Raw genomic sequence first — 17,419 nt, 5'->3', positions numbered from 1 at the left:
ACCAGGAGACAGGCCAGTACATCAGGAGATGTGGAGGAGGCCGTAGGAGGGCAACAACCCAACAGCAGGACCGCTACCTCCGCCTTTGTGCAAGGAGGAGCAGGAGAAGCACTGCCAGAGCCCTGCAAAATGACCTCCAGCAGGCCACAAATGTGCATGTGTCTGCTCAAACGGTCAGAAACAGACTCCATGAGGGTGGTATGAGGGCCCGACGTCCACAGGTGGGGGTTGTGCTTACAGCCCAACACCGTGCAGGACGTTTGGCATTTGCCAGAGAACACCAAGATTGGCAAATTCGCCACTGGCGCCCTGTGCTCTTCACAGATGAAAGCAGGTTCACACTGAGCACGTGACAGACGTGACAGAGTCTGGAGACGCCGTGGAGAACGTTCTGATGCCTGCAACATCCTCCAGCATGACCGGTTTGGCGGTGGGTCAGTCATGGTGTAGGGTGGCATTTCTTTGGAGGGCCGCACAGCCCTCCATGCGCTCACCAGAGGTAGCCTGACTGCCATTAGGTACCGAGATGAGATCCTCAGACCCCTTGTGAGACCATATGCTGGTGCGGTTGGCCCTGGGTTCCTCCTAATGCAAGACAATGCTAGACCTCATGTGGCTGGAGTGTGTCAGCAGTTCCTGCAAGAGGAAGGCATTGATGCTATGGACTGGCCCGCCCGTTCCCCAGACCTGAATCCAATTGAGCACATCTGGGACATCATGTCTCGCTCCATCCACCAACGCCACGTTGCACCACAGACTGTCCAGGAGTTGGCGGATGCTTTAGTCCAGGTCTGGGAGGAGATCCCTCAGGAGACCATCCGCCACCTCATCAGGAGCATGCCCAGGCGTTGTAGGAAGGTCATACAGGCACGTGGAGGCCACACACACTACTGAGCCTCATTTTGACTTGTTTTAAGGACATTACATCAAAGTTGGATCAGCCTGAAGTGTGGTTTTCCACTTTAATTTTGAGTGTGACTCCAAATCCAGACCTCCATGGGTTGATAAATTGGATTTCCATTGATTATTTTTGTGTGATTTTGTTGTCAGCACATTCAACTATGTAAAGAAAAAAGTATTTAATAAGATTATTTCTTTCATTCAGATCTAGGATGTGTTGTTTAAGTGTTCCCTTTATTTTTTTGAGCAGTATATAATATAGCCAGCAGATGGCGACCATGTTTAATACAATGAACAAAAATACAACATGTAAAGTGTTGGTCCCATGTTTCATTGAGCTGAAATAAAAGATCCCAGAAATGTTCCATATGCACAAAAAGCATATTTCTCTCAAATTGTGTGCACAAGTTTGTTTACATCTCTGTCAGTGAGCATTTCTCCTTTGCCAAGATAATCCATCCACCTGAGAGCTGTGGCATAGCAAGAAGCTGATTAAACAGCGCAAACATTAAGGGGATATATTTGGGGTAAGGCCCTGCGATAGACTAGTGTCCTGTCCAGGGGGATAGACTAGTGTCCTGTCCAGGGGGTGTATTTGTACATCAAGCTGCCTCATACTACAGAAACAGGAGATAGGCTCCTGCTCCTATGAGATGTTCTATCTTGCACAAGCCTGCTACTTACCCGTTACTAGAATATCAAACCCCTATGAAGAGCAAAGCAAATGTCACACATATAGAAACGGCATGTTAACAACATGTACAGTATGTTAACTTAATATACTGACTCTGTCTGGAGTCACCGCAATCTGTTAGATGTCATGTTCAAAACAAGAAACGGAATTGATAGAGCAGACACTAGGTTCCTCTCCACATGATAGAGCATGGTATTTACTCTATGCATGCCAATTCTATGTTTGGCCAACGGTTAAAAACAGTTAACTGTTAAAAATGCCACCTCACCTTGGTCTACCCTCTCCTGCAGTTGAGGCCGTGCCACACACATGGACCTCCCCTTACGCTTTACAAGCTTGTCTCACACTATCTAATTCCATTGTAATCAAGGTCTCATCCACCAATACGAAACTATAGCCTACCTCACAGTCATACAATCTATTTACAGTATATGGGTATTTAGACTATCAGTGTCTAAATGTAGTGTCAACTTCCTCCATCCAGGACATACCGCTGTGCTAATCAAATGCACTTCTCAAAGCACTTCTCCCAATCATTTCATGTTTGCTCAACTTCATTTAAACTGTTGAGTTGGATGGAAATAAATGGAATATTACTAGTCTGAGCTTTTGAGTCTCTAGTCATTAGCTAGGCCTAGTGGAGTCACAGTGGAGGCAGGATATACACGACAAGACCAAAAGTATGTGGACACCTGCTCGTCGAACATCTCATTCCAAGATCATGGGCATTAATACGGAGTTGGTCCCCCCCCTTTGCCGCTAAAACAGCCTCCACTCTTCTGGGAAAGCCTTCCACTAGATGTTGGAACATTGCTGTGGAGACTTGCTTCCATTCAGCCACACGGTCATTAGTGAGGTCGGGCACTGATGTTGGGCGATTAGGCCTGGCTCGCAGTCGGCGTTCCAATTCATCCCAAAGGTGTTCGATGGGGTTGAGGTCAGGGCTCTGTGCAGGCCAGTCAAGTTCTTCCACACCGATCTCGACATAGTATTTCTGTATGGACCTCGCTTTGTGCACGGGGGCATTTAAAAAAATAACATAATAATTGAACCTTTATTTAACTAAGCAAGTCCGTTAAAAGTAAATTCTTATTTACAATGGCAGCCTGCCCCGGCCAAACCCGGATCACGCTGGGCCAATTGTGCGCCGCCCTATGGGACTCCCAATCATGGCCGATTGTGATTCAGCCTGGAATCGAACCAGGGTCTGTAGTGACACCTCTAGCACTGAGATGCAGTGCCTTAGACTGCTGCGCCACTCGGGAGCCCATTCATATTGTATTGTCATGCTGAAACAGGAAAGGGCCTTCCCAAACTGTTGCCACAAAGTTGTAAGCACATAATCGTCTAGAATGTCATTGTATGCTGTAGCGTTAAGATTTCCCTTCACTGGAACTAAGGGGCCTAGCCCAAACCATTAAAAACAGTCCTAGACCGTTATTCCTCCTACACCAATCTTTACATTTGCCACTATGCATTCGGACAGGTAGCGTTCTCCTAGCATCCGCCAAACACAGATTCGTTCATCGGACTGCCAGATTGTAAAGCGTGATTCATCACTCCGGAGACCGCGTTTACACTGCTCCAGAGTCCAATGTTGGCGAGCTTTACACCACTCCAGCTGACGCTTTGCATGACGCATGGTGATCTGAGGCGTGTGGGCGGCCATGGAAATCCATTTCTTGAAGCTCACAACAAACAGTTCTTGTGCTGACGTTGCTTCAAGAGGCAGTTGGGAAATTGGTAGTGAATGTTGCAACTGAGGACAGACATTTTTTATGTGCTACGCACTTCAGCACTTGGCAGTCCCATTTTGTGAGCTTGTGTGGCCTACCACTTCGCGGCTGAGTTGTTGTTCATTTCCACTTAACAATAACAGGACTTACATTTGACCGGGGCAGCTCTAGCAAGGCAGAAATTCGACGAACTGACTTCTTGGAAAGGTGGCATCCTATGACTGTGCCACGTTGAAAGTCACCGAGCACTTCAGTAAGGCCATTCTACTGACAATGTTTGTCTATGGAGATTGCATGGTTGTGCGCTCGATGTTATACACCTGTCAGCAACGTGTGTGGCTGAAATAGCCGAATCCACTAACTTGAAGGGATGTTCACATACTTTTGTATGTACAGTTGAAGTTGGAAGTTTACATACACCTCAGCCAAATACATTTAAACTCCGTTTTTCACAATTCCTGACATTTAATCCAAGTAAAAATTCCCTGGCTTAGGTCAGTTACGATCACCACTTTATTTTAGGAATGTGAAATGTCAGAATAATAGTAGAGGTGATTTATTTCAGCTTGTATTTCTTTCATCACGTTCCCAGTGGGTCAGAAGTTTACATACACTCAATTAGTATTTGGTAGCATTGCCTTTCAATTGTTTAACATGGGTCAAAGTTTTGGGTAGGATTGAGGTCACGGCTTTGTGATGGCCACTCCAATACCTTGACTTTGTCCTTAAGCCATTTTGCCACAACTTTGGAAGTATGCTTGGGGACATTGTCCATTTGGAAGACCCATTTGCGACCAAGCTTTAACTTCCTGACTGATGTCTTGAGATGTTGCTTCAATATATCCACATAATTTTCCTACCTCATGACGCCATCAATTTTGTGAAGTGCACCAGTCCCTCCTGCAGCAAAGCACCAACACAACATGATGCTGCCACCCCTGTGCTTCGCGGTTGGGATGGTGTTCTTCGGCGTGCAAGCCTCCCCCTTTTTCCTCCACACATAACAATGGTTATTATGGCCTAACAGTTCAATTTTTGTTTCATCAGACCAGAGGACATTTCTTCAAAAAGTACGATCTTTGTCCCCATGTGCAGTTGCAAACCGTAGTCTGGCTTTTTTATGGCGTTTTTTGGAGCAGTGGCTTCTTCCTTGCTGAGCGGCCTTTTAAGTTATGTCTATATAGGATTCGTTTTACTGTGATATACTGTAAATACTTTGTACCTGTTTCCTCCAGCATCTTCACAAGGTCCTTTGCTGGGATTGATTTGCACTTTTTGCACCAAAGTACGTTCATCTCTAGGAGACAGAGTGCGTCTCCTTCCTGAGCGGTATGACGGCTGCGTGGTCCCATGGTGTTTATGCTTGCGTACTATTGTTTGTATAGCTGAATGTGGTACCTTCAGGCGTTTGGAAATTGCTCACAAGGATGAACCAGACTTGTGGAGGTCTACAATATTTTTTCTGAGGTCTTGGCTGATTTCTTTTGATTTTCCCATGATGTCAAGCAAAGAGGCACTGAGTTTGAAGGTAGGCCTTGAAATACATCCATAGGTACACCTCCAATTGACTCAAATTATGTCAATTAGCCTAAAGCCATGACATACATTTCTGGAATTTACCAAACTGTTTAATGGCACAGTCAACTTAGTGTATGTTAACTTCTTACCAACTGGAATTGTGATACAATGAATTATAAGTGAAATAATCTGTCTGTAAACAATTGTTGGAAAAATTACTTGTGTCATGCACAAAGCAGATGTCCTAACCTACTTGCCAAATCTATAGTTTGTTAACAGGAAATTTGTGGAGTGGATGAAAAACGAGTTTTAATGACTCCAACCTAAGTGTATGTAAACTTCCGACTTCAACTGTATGTGTGAGTTCAGATTGTCTCGACAGGTGTACTAATGTCACACAGTGACCCTCCCAGGTGTAAAATGGGCACTGCCAAAGAATCACGTGCCAAAGAAAAATACCATACAATCCTGCTACATAAATACCATGTTGAATACACTGCCTGTAGACACCTCACCCTCTTCAGTTTCCACAGTGTCGCATTAGAGTCTGCAATTCTATAGATGTTTTAGATTTTCCACAAAAGTATATCAATAATGGTAAATGCATATTTAATGACTTTACCATTTGAAAAAGCTAATGTTTACTAGGTACTAGGTAAACATATATTGATTGATGATGTTTAATGTCCTTCAAGAGGAAATTCTTTCAAGAAAACCATCCCTGACTCCTTACATGTAATTGTGCCCTGTCACTGCTTGGGTTTCACTGGATGCTGAATGATTGGCATCCCAATATCTATTACCATGGCGCTTCCCACTTGACCACAGCTAGTCTTTTCCATGTCAACAAACTATATTGGGCTGGGTAGAAGGGGAAGAGGGGGTTGTTTTAACTGGGTGAGAGGTCGAGGGAGAGGGGCTTTCTAAGAGAGATCAGTGTACTGGGCCAATTTTTTCCAAGCATGATGTTATTAATAAGTGTACGCCATTTACAGCCTATTAATACATGGTTATTCATATTATATTAATATATTAATACAGGTTATTAATACCTGTTTCTGTTCGTCACCTAATTCGACGATTAAACGTGTTGACATGTGTGGTCTAGAGTGCTGAGGTATGTACTGTGACAAGGATCTTTCTTAGGAACTGACGTTTGGACAAATTGGGCAAGACCTGTCTCATCTCCTTTGACATTATTTCCAGTTAACTCTGGTCCAGTACAACACTGTTTCTATAGCAAGAGGAGGGTGAAGGACCATGATGAAGGACCAGGAAGATGATTTTAATGTTTTCTTTTTTTTTTTACATTCATGACTAATAAAGTAATCTAACGGTGGTCATCAAACGTCCATAGTATTAGCTATTACTAAAAACGGTTAACATAAAAATACAGAATACATATATAAATGTTATTTCTTTAAAAAGTGGTTGAAATAACCATCATAACTGATCAGCCTAATGCTAGCTAAATGCAAGTTAATACACCCGACCTTGTTAACCAATTGACTGTTCACTCAGATCTAATGTTTTTGTCATTTCCCCCGCAGGCCATGGGCAAAGCAACGGGTTGGTGCATTGCTTGTTGGCCTGGAAAAGCGAGTATCTATTGACTGGCAATGGGCCATTGTGCTACTGTATGTGCTTACAGCATTTCAGTATGAGGACATTAAGCAACTAGTGCTCTCCATACTGATATATACTGTATTACGAAATCAACATATTCCTATCCCTCTCTCTTGTTTGGGCCCACAACAACTTAACCTATTTAGCAACATTGTGTATATTGCACTGTATATGAACTTTAATTTGGCCTCCTTAAGTGTATATATGACAACGCTGGTGAACTTTAGACGGTTAGGACACTACTGTAGGCAGGCTATACGGTTTGCAGACTAGTAGGCTACACAGCTAATACTGTCAAAGCAGCAGGGCAGTATGCTGTTCCCTGCACATGGTGCACTGGTCCAACTGATTGTTATATAATCCTGTACTATGAGCACGGTCCCTCATGTTGGTCAACTGGGTTAACTGTGCCCTCTCGTCTACACGCTGTATTAGGATGCATCCTCACCCTCTCCTTGGACGATCATGCCCACACCCTGTCTGATAAGAGGGTAGAATGCCCAGACTCACTGTCTTTCTCTCTCTCTCACACACATACATGCGCGCACACACACACGCACCATAGTGGAATTTGGCTGGTGATAATGAATAATAATTTATTGCATTTCTATAGAGCTTTTCATAGAATCCCAAAGCGCTTCAAGAGCAAAATAACAAACAAGCAATATATCATGACGGGTCAACCAATAGAGGCCAAGCCTTTGAAAGCTGCGTCCTCTGCAGATAGAGAGGGTCAGTTCATGGCTTGAGCGAAGGGAGCTGGACAGAGGATGCTAGATGATGGTGATGGAGTCTGCTGATGATCTTGTAGAGGGCAAGTCTGGGAACCAGCCTGAGTCTTATAGCCACTCATCTTCCAGTCTGTTTATCACCACTTGGCTGATGCCTCAGCAGCTCTGGATGCCAGAAAGCTCACCACACAAAGTTTAGAATAGTAGCCAGTCGTCCTCAATTCGAGCCCTCTGCCTCTGGTATAAGTAGCCAACTCTAACCAATAGATTCCCGTCCCTCACTGCTGCTGTTGTCATTGACCATAAACCCAAGCCTGTTCTCTCTCTCGCTATCTCTCTCCCTATCTATTCTCTCTATCTATGCTCTGTACTGTACCTCACCTTGTTGATGGAAACACATGCTCTGTCATTTCTATGTTGTGTTCTTAACCTTGTTATGGAAACACAGTGTCATGCTCACTCCATAAACTCTCCCCTTGTTGTGAATGAACACCATATATGGATTATGGTGGCATGTTTACTACTATAGCATACAATGGCACCACTTGATTTTACAGTCCTGTTTTAGATTGTATTTGCTTGGTATTGTCTAAAGGGAATATATGTTCTATTTTCTAGACGGTAACAAGCAGGAAGAAATCAGTTATGTACTTCATTTTTTTTATTTATTTTTCTGCAAATGACTCAAATTCCTTAGGATTTTTTGTTGTTGCATAGCCTAGTTCACCAGATATGTAAGCTTGTTGTGATGGTCTTGACTTGTTTTTTCTTTACCCCTCTCTTAGAATGGAGGGTGTGTGAAGTTCAGTGCTCCTTGACCAAGTATTGATACCATTACTGTAAACATGTGAAGTATTTTTGTACAGTATCGACCCCATGAAGACTAGTTGTCTGCTAATGGGGATCCAAATCCAAAACAAACAAGTTAACATGTTTTGGGTGTTGATGCCATGGTGACCATGCTTCCAAGTAAAATGAACACAGGAATGTGGAAATATTTAAATAAGCTATCAATTATAATGCGATAACCTATGCCCTGCATTCACAGAAAACATTCAAATGGAGCCCTTGTTTTCTGGACAGCAGTAGGCTGTCATCCATGAACGTCGCCTTGTTGAGGTTGTCAACAGCATAACAGAGATTATTTCCAGACAGGCGACAGACGTAGGCTACCAGTAGGTTAATTGAGGTCTTATAAATTAGAGGTGGCATAAACAATCTGTCAACTCCATCATCATGCCCCGGTTGGGTTGTTGACCATATCTTGTGGGGTGGGTTTCCAAGCACTGCGCACCCACCGCCCACTCTCATTGGCCAGTCCTGGGCATAAAGCAATGCTATTGGCTGGAGAAGTCTACTTCAAGACAATTCCGACTATCGCAATCTTCAGAAAAATCAACATTGATACGTAAACACTCGAGACAAACCTAAACTGACAGCAGCTATACGTCTTGTATTCTGAACGGACATTTCTATTTTTCTTTACTATCGGAGGATTTTTTTTTATTTGCCTTGCATAATGAAGTTTGTCAGATTCCTGATGAAGAACGCTGCTTTGGCCAACGTGCCAAAGCATATTGACCATTTCTCCAAATTCTCACCATCACCTTTGTCTATGAAGCAATTCTTGGATTTCGGTGAGTAGAATACAAACTCAACAGCATCCTTTTGAATAGCAATGTCATAATGTTGCTCTGCAAAGAATTCGAGCGACACAATGTTTCAATATTAATTTCAGTATCGTGCACACTGATAGAGAGGGATGTCATTGCATGTTTTGCTAGCTTGCAGAATAACAGATGGTAGCAAATGTAAAGAAAATGGTAATTCAACCATATACGACAGTGGTGTAATCTCAATCTAAACTACAACGCGGAATATGGTAATTAGATATCAAATTATAGTTATTTACACTGCGTTGTCTCATGTGCAAACAATACTACATACGGATGTAGGCTGGTTCAAGTTTGACCACAAACAGCAGTCACATGTACTGAACATGTTTACATAAGGAAACCTGGTTGTTCCAGCTAGCCAATCATAATGTTTAAATGTAGGGTACAACGTTACCATTGTTTTCACGATATGAGATACTGAAGGAATAGGCAGAAGCCTGTCTGAATAGGCCATAGTTTAGCATGCACAGATGATGAGGATAAATAATAATAGCTATTTTTATTACACAATTGTTTCGATATATCCTCAAACACTTTTGCTCTAGTTTATCTAACTTTGACACCAACCATCTCCAGGTTCTACAAATGCCTGCGAGAAGACATCCTTTGCCTTCCTCAGACAAGAACTCCCCGTCCGGTTGTCCAACATCATGAAAGAGCTCAACCTCTTACCGGACCGGTTGTTGACCACACCATCGGTGCAACTGGTGCAACGCTGGTAAGAGCCAGCTAGAGCAATCAGGAACTTATCCGGAAATGTTTTACATAACTCGCTTTGTGTGTGTGAACGTAAACTTTTAACGGGACAGTAGCCTATAATGTTGCCCTATAATATACTATAATATATTGTGCTATAGTGTCAGCACAAAAGTGTTTATTGTTTGCAGCATAGCGTACATACTTTGGGTTTGATTAAGCAACATTGTTGTTATGGCCATTTGGCCAATGCACAGGGCAAGCCAGCATAGCTCTAGTGTCCCAGCTGTGCGCCACTCACTCGCGCTGTGAACTTTGTCCCAGTTCCCTCCCCTCCCCTCGTTGTTTTCGACTAACGGATGTCTTGGCAGGAACAGTTGAAACGAGGGAGGAAGTACAGTAGCCTACGTCCACCACTGCTACGCGCGCTCGAGGGCGAAAGGGGAACTTCAAGTGCAAACTGCACCATTGCACTTGTGTAATAGCCAATGAAAGCATATTGCACTTTGGAAGACACAAAATAACTTTTACGGAAAAAAATAAACGAAATCTAAGGTTTTAGAATGTGCATTGGAATGCCTTAACTCAATTTGATCATGTCATTTTATTGCACTTCTACGTTATAACATGATTTGACACTGTATGGTATTCTTTGGTTTATTTTATTGCTTTGACTGAATTTTATGACGAGAGGCAGGCTGGAAGGAAAAGCCTCGTGCAGAAATTAGGGCTCACGTTGACTTGATTTAGTTGGACAGAAGAGGCTCACTGTGCTGTCCTAAGCAGCATATGAGAGTGTCAGTGGAGTAGATTTACAACTGCTGTGCGTATTGGAATCACATGGACATATTGAGACACACACACACACACACACAATGTGCCTAGCAATGCAAGATGGATGAGGGGTGTCCTGGTATCAGAGCGATGCAGGAATGGCACCTAGCTGGTCCAAAAGCCAACTGGAAAATGACCAGTGCAAAAGTACCTTCGCTATCTACTGACAGTCTCTGTTGACAGAGCCTGAGACCCAATATCCTTTTGCTTTACTATTGAGAATCAATGTTTTTCAGTGTTTAAACAAATGTTGACACGATGTCTGTTAGATTGTAACGTGACAATAGTGAGGTCACTAAATGAACTCTTCCTTCGCTCTCTTCTAGGTACATCCAAAGCCTTATGGAGATCTTGGACTTCCTTGACAAGAGCCCAGACGACCACAGTGTCTTGCAATCGTAAGTTTGCACCAGCTTCTGCTAACTCCTCCGTATTGTGGTCCTGTGTGGCTCAATCGGTAGAGCGTGGTGTTTGCAATGCCAAGGGTTGCGGGTTTGATACCCACCGTGGCCACCCATATGGTGCTTTTGATAAAAGCCTCTTCTAAATGGCATATATTAATCATCCAATACTAACTCTGAAAAACTAGCTAGTTATTGCATGTTGGGGGGAGGGAGATTGTTAAAGTCTAAGATTGACAGCAGCCTTTCTCTCCCTCGCTCCAGGTTTGTTGAGTCCCTGGAGACCATTAGGAACAGGCACAATGATGTGGTGCCCACTATGGCGCAGGGCGTCATTGAGTACAAAGACACCTTTGGCCAGGACCCGGTCACTAGCCAGAACATCCAGTACTTCCTGGACCGATTCTACATGAGCCGTATCTCCATCCGCATGCTCATCAACCAGCACAGTAAGTCCCGCCTCTGAGGTCACATGCATTCCTCATTGATCAGTTCAACATCAGTTTGGCCTTGATCAATCCAATTCCCCTTAACTGAACTTGCAACTCAAGCATAATGCAATGCAACAATTTGGCCCTGGCATTGAGCAAGCCGTTTGAAGCTGAGATTAATGCTTACACTGTTAGTCTTGACACACATCCAAGTAGTGTTCCAATTGTGCTGGCAACCAGCTATACAAGGGTTGGCATGGAAAGACTGACAGAGGTACTTGCACACGCTGAGGTAGACTTTTTTGACAGTCTCAGCCCGGAGGCCTGACTATAGGACAGGAAATAGGGTTGTTATGAAAATAAAGACCTCACTTTACTTGTTTTGCCTCTAGAATGTTCCGACTATTTGTCCAAGTTCATTCAAACAGAACTGGGCCTTGCCGGTCCTCTCCTGCCCAGTCTTGCCTTTTTCAATCATTCACCAAAACATTTTGGACTTGGTCCACCACACGTAACATTCTAACTCTTCCCCCTTTTCCTTGCCTCCTCCCCTTGTCCCCTTTTTCTCTGCAGCGCTTGTTTTCGACGGAAACACCAACCCAGCCCACCCCAACACCATCGGGTGCATTGACTCCCTGTGTGATGTCACTGAAGTGATTCGAGGTAAGAGAACCAGTCTTTGGGGCTTACTCATTAACTTGGTCTGAGGTGAAAATTAGGTTGTAGGGGGATAGAAAGACCCAGTTGGAAGTGCTAATTCTGTTTATTTGAAGCCGGTAACTCACAAAGAGTGGCTCTACCTACATTTGGCGATCATGTCCATTTTTGTTTGCAGAGTGAGAGCTGGAAACAGCTAATTACATTTCTTTCTTTCATTCCTTCTCGTCTCTTTCTCTCCAGATGCGTTTGACAGTGCCAAGATGCTCTGTGAGCAGTACTACCTCGGGGCCCCTGAGCTTGAGCTAAGGGAGATGAACTGTAAGCACAGCAGGCCTCTACACACCCTCACAATTAATGTGAATTTGAAAAAAAACAAAAACACATTATCTTAAAAGCTAAATAGCATCACATGCAGTACGTTAGTAGCTATAGGGAAATAAACTAATGCAATTATGCGGACTTCATATTGTGTTATCATTTCCTTTTCAGCCAACAATGTCAGAGATCCAATCCAGATCACTTATATCCCCTCCCATCTCTACCACATGCTGTTTGAGCTCTTCAAGGTGAGTCCATATAATGATATCTTAAAACTCAAAATGTATGATGGGGAGGACATTGCCTGCAAGACTTTAGTACAGTAATATCAAAGTATGATGGTGTTTGGTCAGATTTTATGTGTTGACAAATACCTGGACGTTCTCTTCTGATGTCCCCCAGAATGCCATGAGAGCTACAATTGAGACCCATGAAGTCAGCCACAACCTCCCACCCATCAGAGTCATGGTGGCCCTTGGCGGAGAGGACCTGTCAATCAAGGTGAGTGACAGGGCAGACTTCCAATCACAGTGCTCATATAGCCTTGCAGAATTAGAATTGCGATGATGAGAGAACTGGGGCAAAGTGTAGAACTTTTGGAAACTTGGTGAACCAATATCTAAAACTGAACATTTCTAATACAATTAAACTCATTGATACAACAAACCCCAAAATAGAACCAACACATAGGCCTACAGTATGTGACCTCTAACCTTAAACCCAATCCTGTTATTCATTGAAACTCCCTCGCTGCATAACCACCTCAAATTCTTAGTTGAAACAACCCAACGGTTTGTAAGTGAAAGATGATGTTGGCTGTAATGTTGTGCCAATAGCTTACCTCTCTATTGTGCCCTCAGCCTAGTTCACCCCCTAGTACAGCCTTAATTGAGTTATCCAAGGCATCATTCTTATCAATGATTAATGTAGAGCCACTGAGCCATGCTCTCATTAACAGGATTGGACAAAGTATGTAAAGCCATATTTAGTAAGGGATTAACTAAAGCTGCTATTGGTTGATATCATTAACCTTTACCCCAATTAGAATCTTAGTAGTGGTGAATGTGAAACTATGGCTGTCTCAATGAATTGAGCTAAGTCCTCTCATAATCCACCTCCACCACCAGGTCCATCTGCTTACCTCTGCACTAGACGCCTTGATTATTATTCCTAATGACCTCAGCATTTTCTTCTCTCTGGCCCAATGTTCTAATCCCAGGTTTATATAATAGGCATTTTTTTCATGTATTTTTGCCCAATATGTAGTGTTAGTCGGTGTTAGCTCTACTTAACCTTTCTGGGAAGGGGGTTCCGCTAGCGGAACACCTGGCCTACAGCCAGTGAAATTGCAGGGCGCCAAATTCAAACAACAGAAATCTCATAATTAAAATTCCTCAGACATACAAGTATTATACACCATTTTAAAGATAAACTTCTTGTTAATCCAACCAGTGTCCGATTTCAAAAAAGCTTTACGGCTAAAGCACACCATGCGATTATGTTAGGACAGCACCTAGCCACAAAAAAACCATACAGCCACTTTCCAAAGAAGGACAGGTGGCACAAAAGTCAGAAATAGCGTTAAAATTAATCACTAAACTTTGATCTTCAGCTGGTGGCACTCCCAGGACTCCATGTTAGACAATAAATGTTTGTTTTGTTCAATAAGGTACATTTTTATGTCCAAAAACCTCATTTGAAATTGGCATGTTATGTTCAGAAATGCATTGTTTCAAACAAACATCTGATGAAAATGCAGAGAGCCACATCAAATGCTGCCCCCTATCCCTAAAGAGTTTTAAATAGACCCAGATTGAAAAATACAACATTTGAGATAATGTCAATAAATGGGTTTGAGCTGAGGTGTAATCTCTTTCTCTCTCTGTCTCGCTCTCTTTTTCTCTCTTTTTTTTAGGTGATGGATAGGGGTGGTGGTGTCCCCTTAAGAAAGATTGAGACACTCTTCAGCTACATGTACTCCACAGCTCCCAGACCCAACTTTGGTGACAATCACCGGGCCCCACTGGTGAGTGATACACACACATCTACTTATATAACCTCACAGAACCTAAAAACGCACAGATGCCATACTTACGACTAGATAACCTTGTTTTCTTTAGCAGCATTTCTGTACCTTGAGGCCAAAGATCCTATTTTTGATAGTGCTAATAGTTACAGCTATGTCGATATATTTTCATTAGCTATAACATTTCCCCTATTGTGTGTCCCTCCAGGCTGGTTTTGGCTATGGGCTTCCCATTTCGCGCCTCTACGCGCGTTACTTCCAGGGAGACCTGCAGTTATACTCGATGGAGGGTCATGGTACCGACGCTGTCATTCACATGAAGGTAAGAGGCAACTACCTACTACCGCCTGTTACACCTCAGATACTAATAACCAAGTAATAATAAGTTGTCACATCCCTAGACATGCTAATCGCTAACTCTATCTTCCATCCCCCACTCTCTCCCTCAGGCATTGTCCACAGATTCAGTGGAGAGGCTTCCTGTGTTCAACAAGACAGCTCTGAAACACTACAAAGTTAACCTGGAGGCAGATGACTGGTGTGTTCCCAGTAAGGAACCACTAGACCTGGCCATATACAGAGTCGCCAAGTGAACTTTGACCTTTCAATTACCTTAAGCCCTAAGGAGAGAGAAAAAGGGCCAAATCTCAATGGGACCTAATGTTGACGTGGTGGTGGGGGAAAGACGTCGCGAACCAATCCTGGAGAAAGTCTAGAAGGGAAGAAGCCTCTGATTGCAAAGCTTTAAAGCCCCTGGTGGTGCCCTGTTTCAGGAAGTGGGAAACACACTCACTTCCTGTCCCCACTAAAGTTGTGTTCCTAGGAAGGGGGGTTCAGGGACAGGGGACTGAACCAGTGCCTTAGAAAGGCCATCTTCCAAAGTGCAAGTGATTGTAGATCTCAAACTACCCTGCTCCCCAAATTGCTATACAGTAGTGTGAGTGGTCTGATCAGTATGCTCCATCCCACACCAAGGCCCATAGCGGGAGCCTCCTGCCCCACTTAGAACACCTGGATTTGGGGTTGACAGTGAAGGAGGGGAGCCTGAAAGTGAAGGAGGGGAGGTGTGAAAAATGGATCCTGGCAAAGATAGATGGTCAGAGAAGGAGAAAAAAACGAAGGCGCAAGTGGGAGATCTTGTCATTCCAGTAGAACATTGGATCGACAATTAGAGTTTTGAAGGTTTAGGTGAAGTACGTAGTCATGATGGTATTCAGTGTGAAGAATAGCCACTTCATTTGAGGATTGTTTCAGTGGAGGTCGTATCATTTCAAATCCTTGTAAGAGTATGGAGAACACACAAAGGGGGTGTTACTTAGCCGTTATCAGTGTTGTAAAGCATGGAGACAGCCAGCGTCTGGTTAGCCTTGTTGGCATCACCCTTTGTTAGTCAGAGCAGCTATGTCCGGTTATAACCTGTTATGAAAATTGAAGTTGTAGCAATATCACTATTAGACTGTATCACATAGTATGGCAAACGTGTATTAAAGATAATGAGTGCCTATTGCCAAGTGGCCAACATTTCAAACATTCTAATGTCCTTGATAATTGCCTATGCATGCAGACAACCGATTGTTCATGAATATTAGCCAATTAGTCATTGTTTTCCTGGTATAAAAATAATTTATTGTATATGGACCTACTTTTGTGTGGATTGGTCAGTGAGAAAAATGTATACGCAACATTTTTCTTTCCATTAGCTTGAACAAAATGTCCAAAACGCGAGCAAGTACAGACAACCGAATGTATAGTTTGTGCTCATATAGCCTTACGGGAATTAGAATCGCGATGATGAGAGAACTGGGGCGAAGTATAGAACTGTTGGAAACTTGGTGAACCAATATCTAAAACTGAAACTTTCTAATACAATTAAACTCATTGAAACAACAAACCCCAAAATAGAACCAACACATAGGCCTATGTGGCCTCTAAGTTTATAATTGTGTTGGATGGAATTCCTTGCCTGTGTGAATAGCTGGATGACTGCACTGTAGAAGTTTGTTACTGGTAACACCGTAGTGACATTGCAATAGTATGAACACTATTGGTCCAGATGTGTGCACATCCCTAGTTACAGTTGACCCAGTCAACTGAGTATCTTCTAATCAAGCCAGAATGCTAGTTTGGTTTGTATTATACTTGAATTGAACAAAATGTACATTTCGAATGTCTTATTTTTATGAAGAAAGTGATTATGTAAAATAAATAATGTCAAATAATGAAGTTATTTTTCTCGTCTTGATTAAAAAACAAAACACATGCATGAACAACAACTGTGGCAGTGGTTCAATACTGTACTTCACAGCTAAGGTCAAAGGTCAGTCATACCTGCTAAATAAGCAGCCTTCTGGCCAGCGTATGCATTTATGACTGAGTTAAGGTCAATGCTGTGACTTACTGTGCTGATCCAGAGTCAGTGTCAGCATTTCAGCTCTACAGTCTGCTCTTCCTAGAACAGTTAAACGTATACATACTATCAGAGAACAAGGGGGCGGGAAGGAGAGAGCCTGATGCAGGAAGCAATCAATCTTGACCCGTCTGGCGGCACCCTTGTAACCAATCAGAGAGGAGAGCACGGCCCAACTTTATGTAACTGTCTCTTCAAGAGAGAAAAACAAGTGTAGGAGCCAGGAACCTACCATGCATGGAGATATAGACCTGAGTTATGTCAAGTACTGTTTCTCCACTGCCTTCAAGGCACCTCATGAGTGTTGAATTGGAGTCTTTGTGGGACTCACAACAAATCTACAGAATTTGAATTTTGGGCCTTCAGTTGTTGCTGATACACTATACAGTTATGTACAGTATGTAGAGTACAAAATGAAATCACCATACCATATTTTTTTACATTTCCCGTCGCTTCATGCAAGATTTATATTTCAACAACGGGTAACTTGGGATGGTTTCATAATGCGTTTCTTCTGCAATCACTTGTTCAATCACTTTCAAACTGATTTCCGCTTCTTGGAAAGGGTACATTCCTGGAAAGTGTGTATGGCTGTGTATGTGTGTGTGCGAGGCAGCGCACTGAGTCAAACTGCTGTGCTCCTCTCATTTTAGAACATTTTGTACAGCAGCAGTTTGTGGACGTGGTTGGTTAGGTCTATATGTTATGAGGCGGTGGTGAACATTATGTCTGCGCCAGCTCAATCAGAGAAGTGATTCAAAATAT

The 17,419-nt window shown here is 43.0% G+C and overlaps 1 protein-coding gene across 1 annotated transcript; it reads left to right on the top strand.

Moving 5' to 3' along the window:
* Positions 1 to 8,469: 8,469 nt before the first annotated feature.
* Positions 8,470 to 16,466, top strand: LOC106600850 (pyruvate dehydrogenase (acetyl-transferring) kinase isozyme 2, mitochondrial). The gene is made up of 11 exons (XM_014192566.3): positions 8,470 to 8,842; positions 9,458 to 9,599; positions 10,738 to 10,809; positions 11,077 to 11,261; positions 11,817 to 11,906; positions 12,144 to 12,221; positions 12,393 to 12,469; positions 12,624 to 12,722; positions 14,137 to 14,247; positions 14,456 to 14,569; positions 14,697 to 16,466. Exons 1-11 carry the CDS (start codon positions 8,725 to 8,727, stop codon positions 14,838 to 14,840), a joined length of 1,230 nt encoding a protein of 409 aa, XP_014048041.1. The 5' UTR covers positions 8,470 to 8,724; the 3' UTR covers positions 14,841 to 16,466.
* Positions 16,467 to 17,419: the final 953 nt, after the last annotated feature.

Source organism: Salmo salar, chromosome 03 (genome assembly GCF_965601325.2).
Source record: "Salmo salar chromosome 03, fSalSal1, whole genome shotgun sequence".
NCBI lineage: Eukaryota > Metazoa > Chordata > Actinopteri > Salmoniformes > Salmonidae > Salmo > Salmo salar.
Note: the sequence above shows the minus strand (reverse complement) of the source record. Positions and strands in the feature narration are given on the sequence as shown.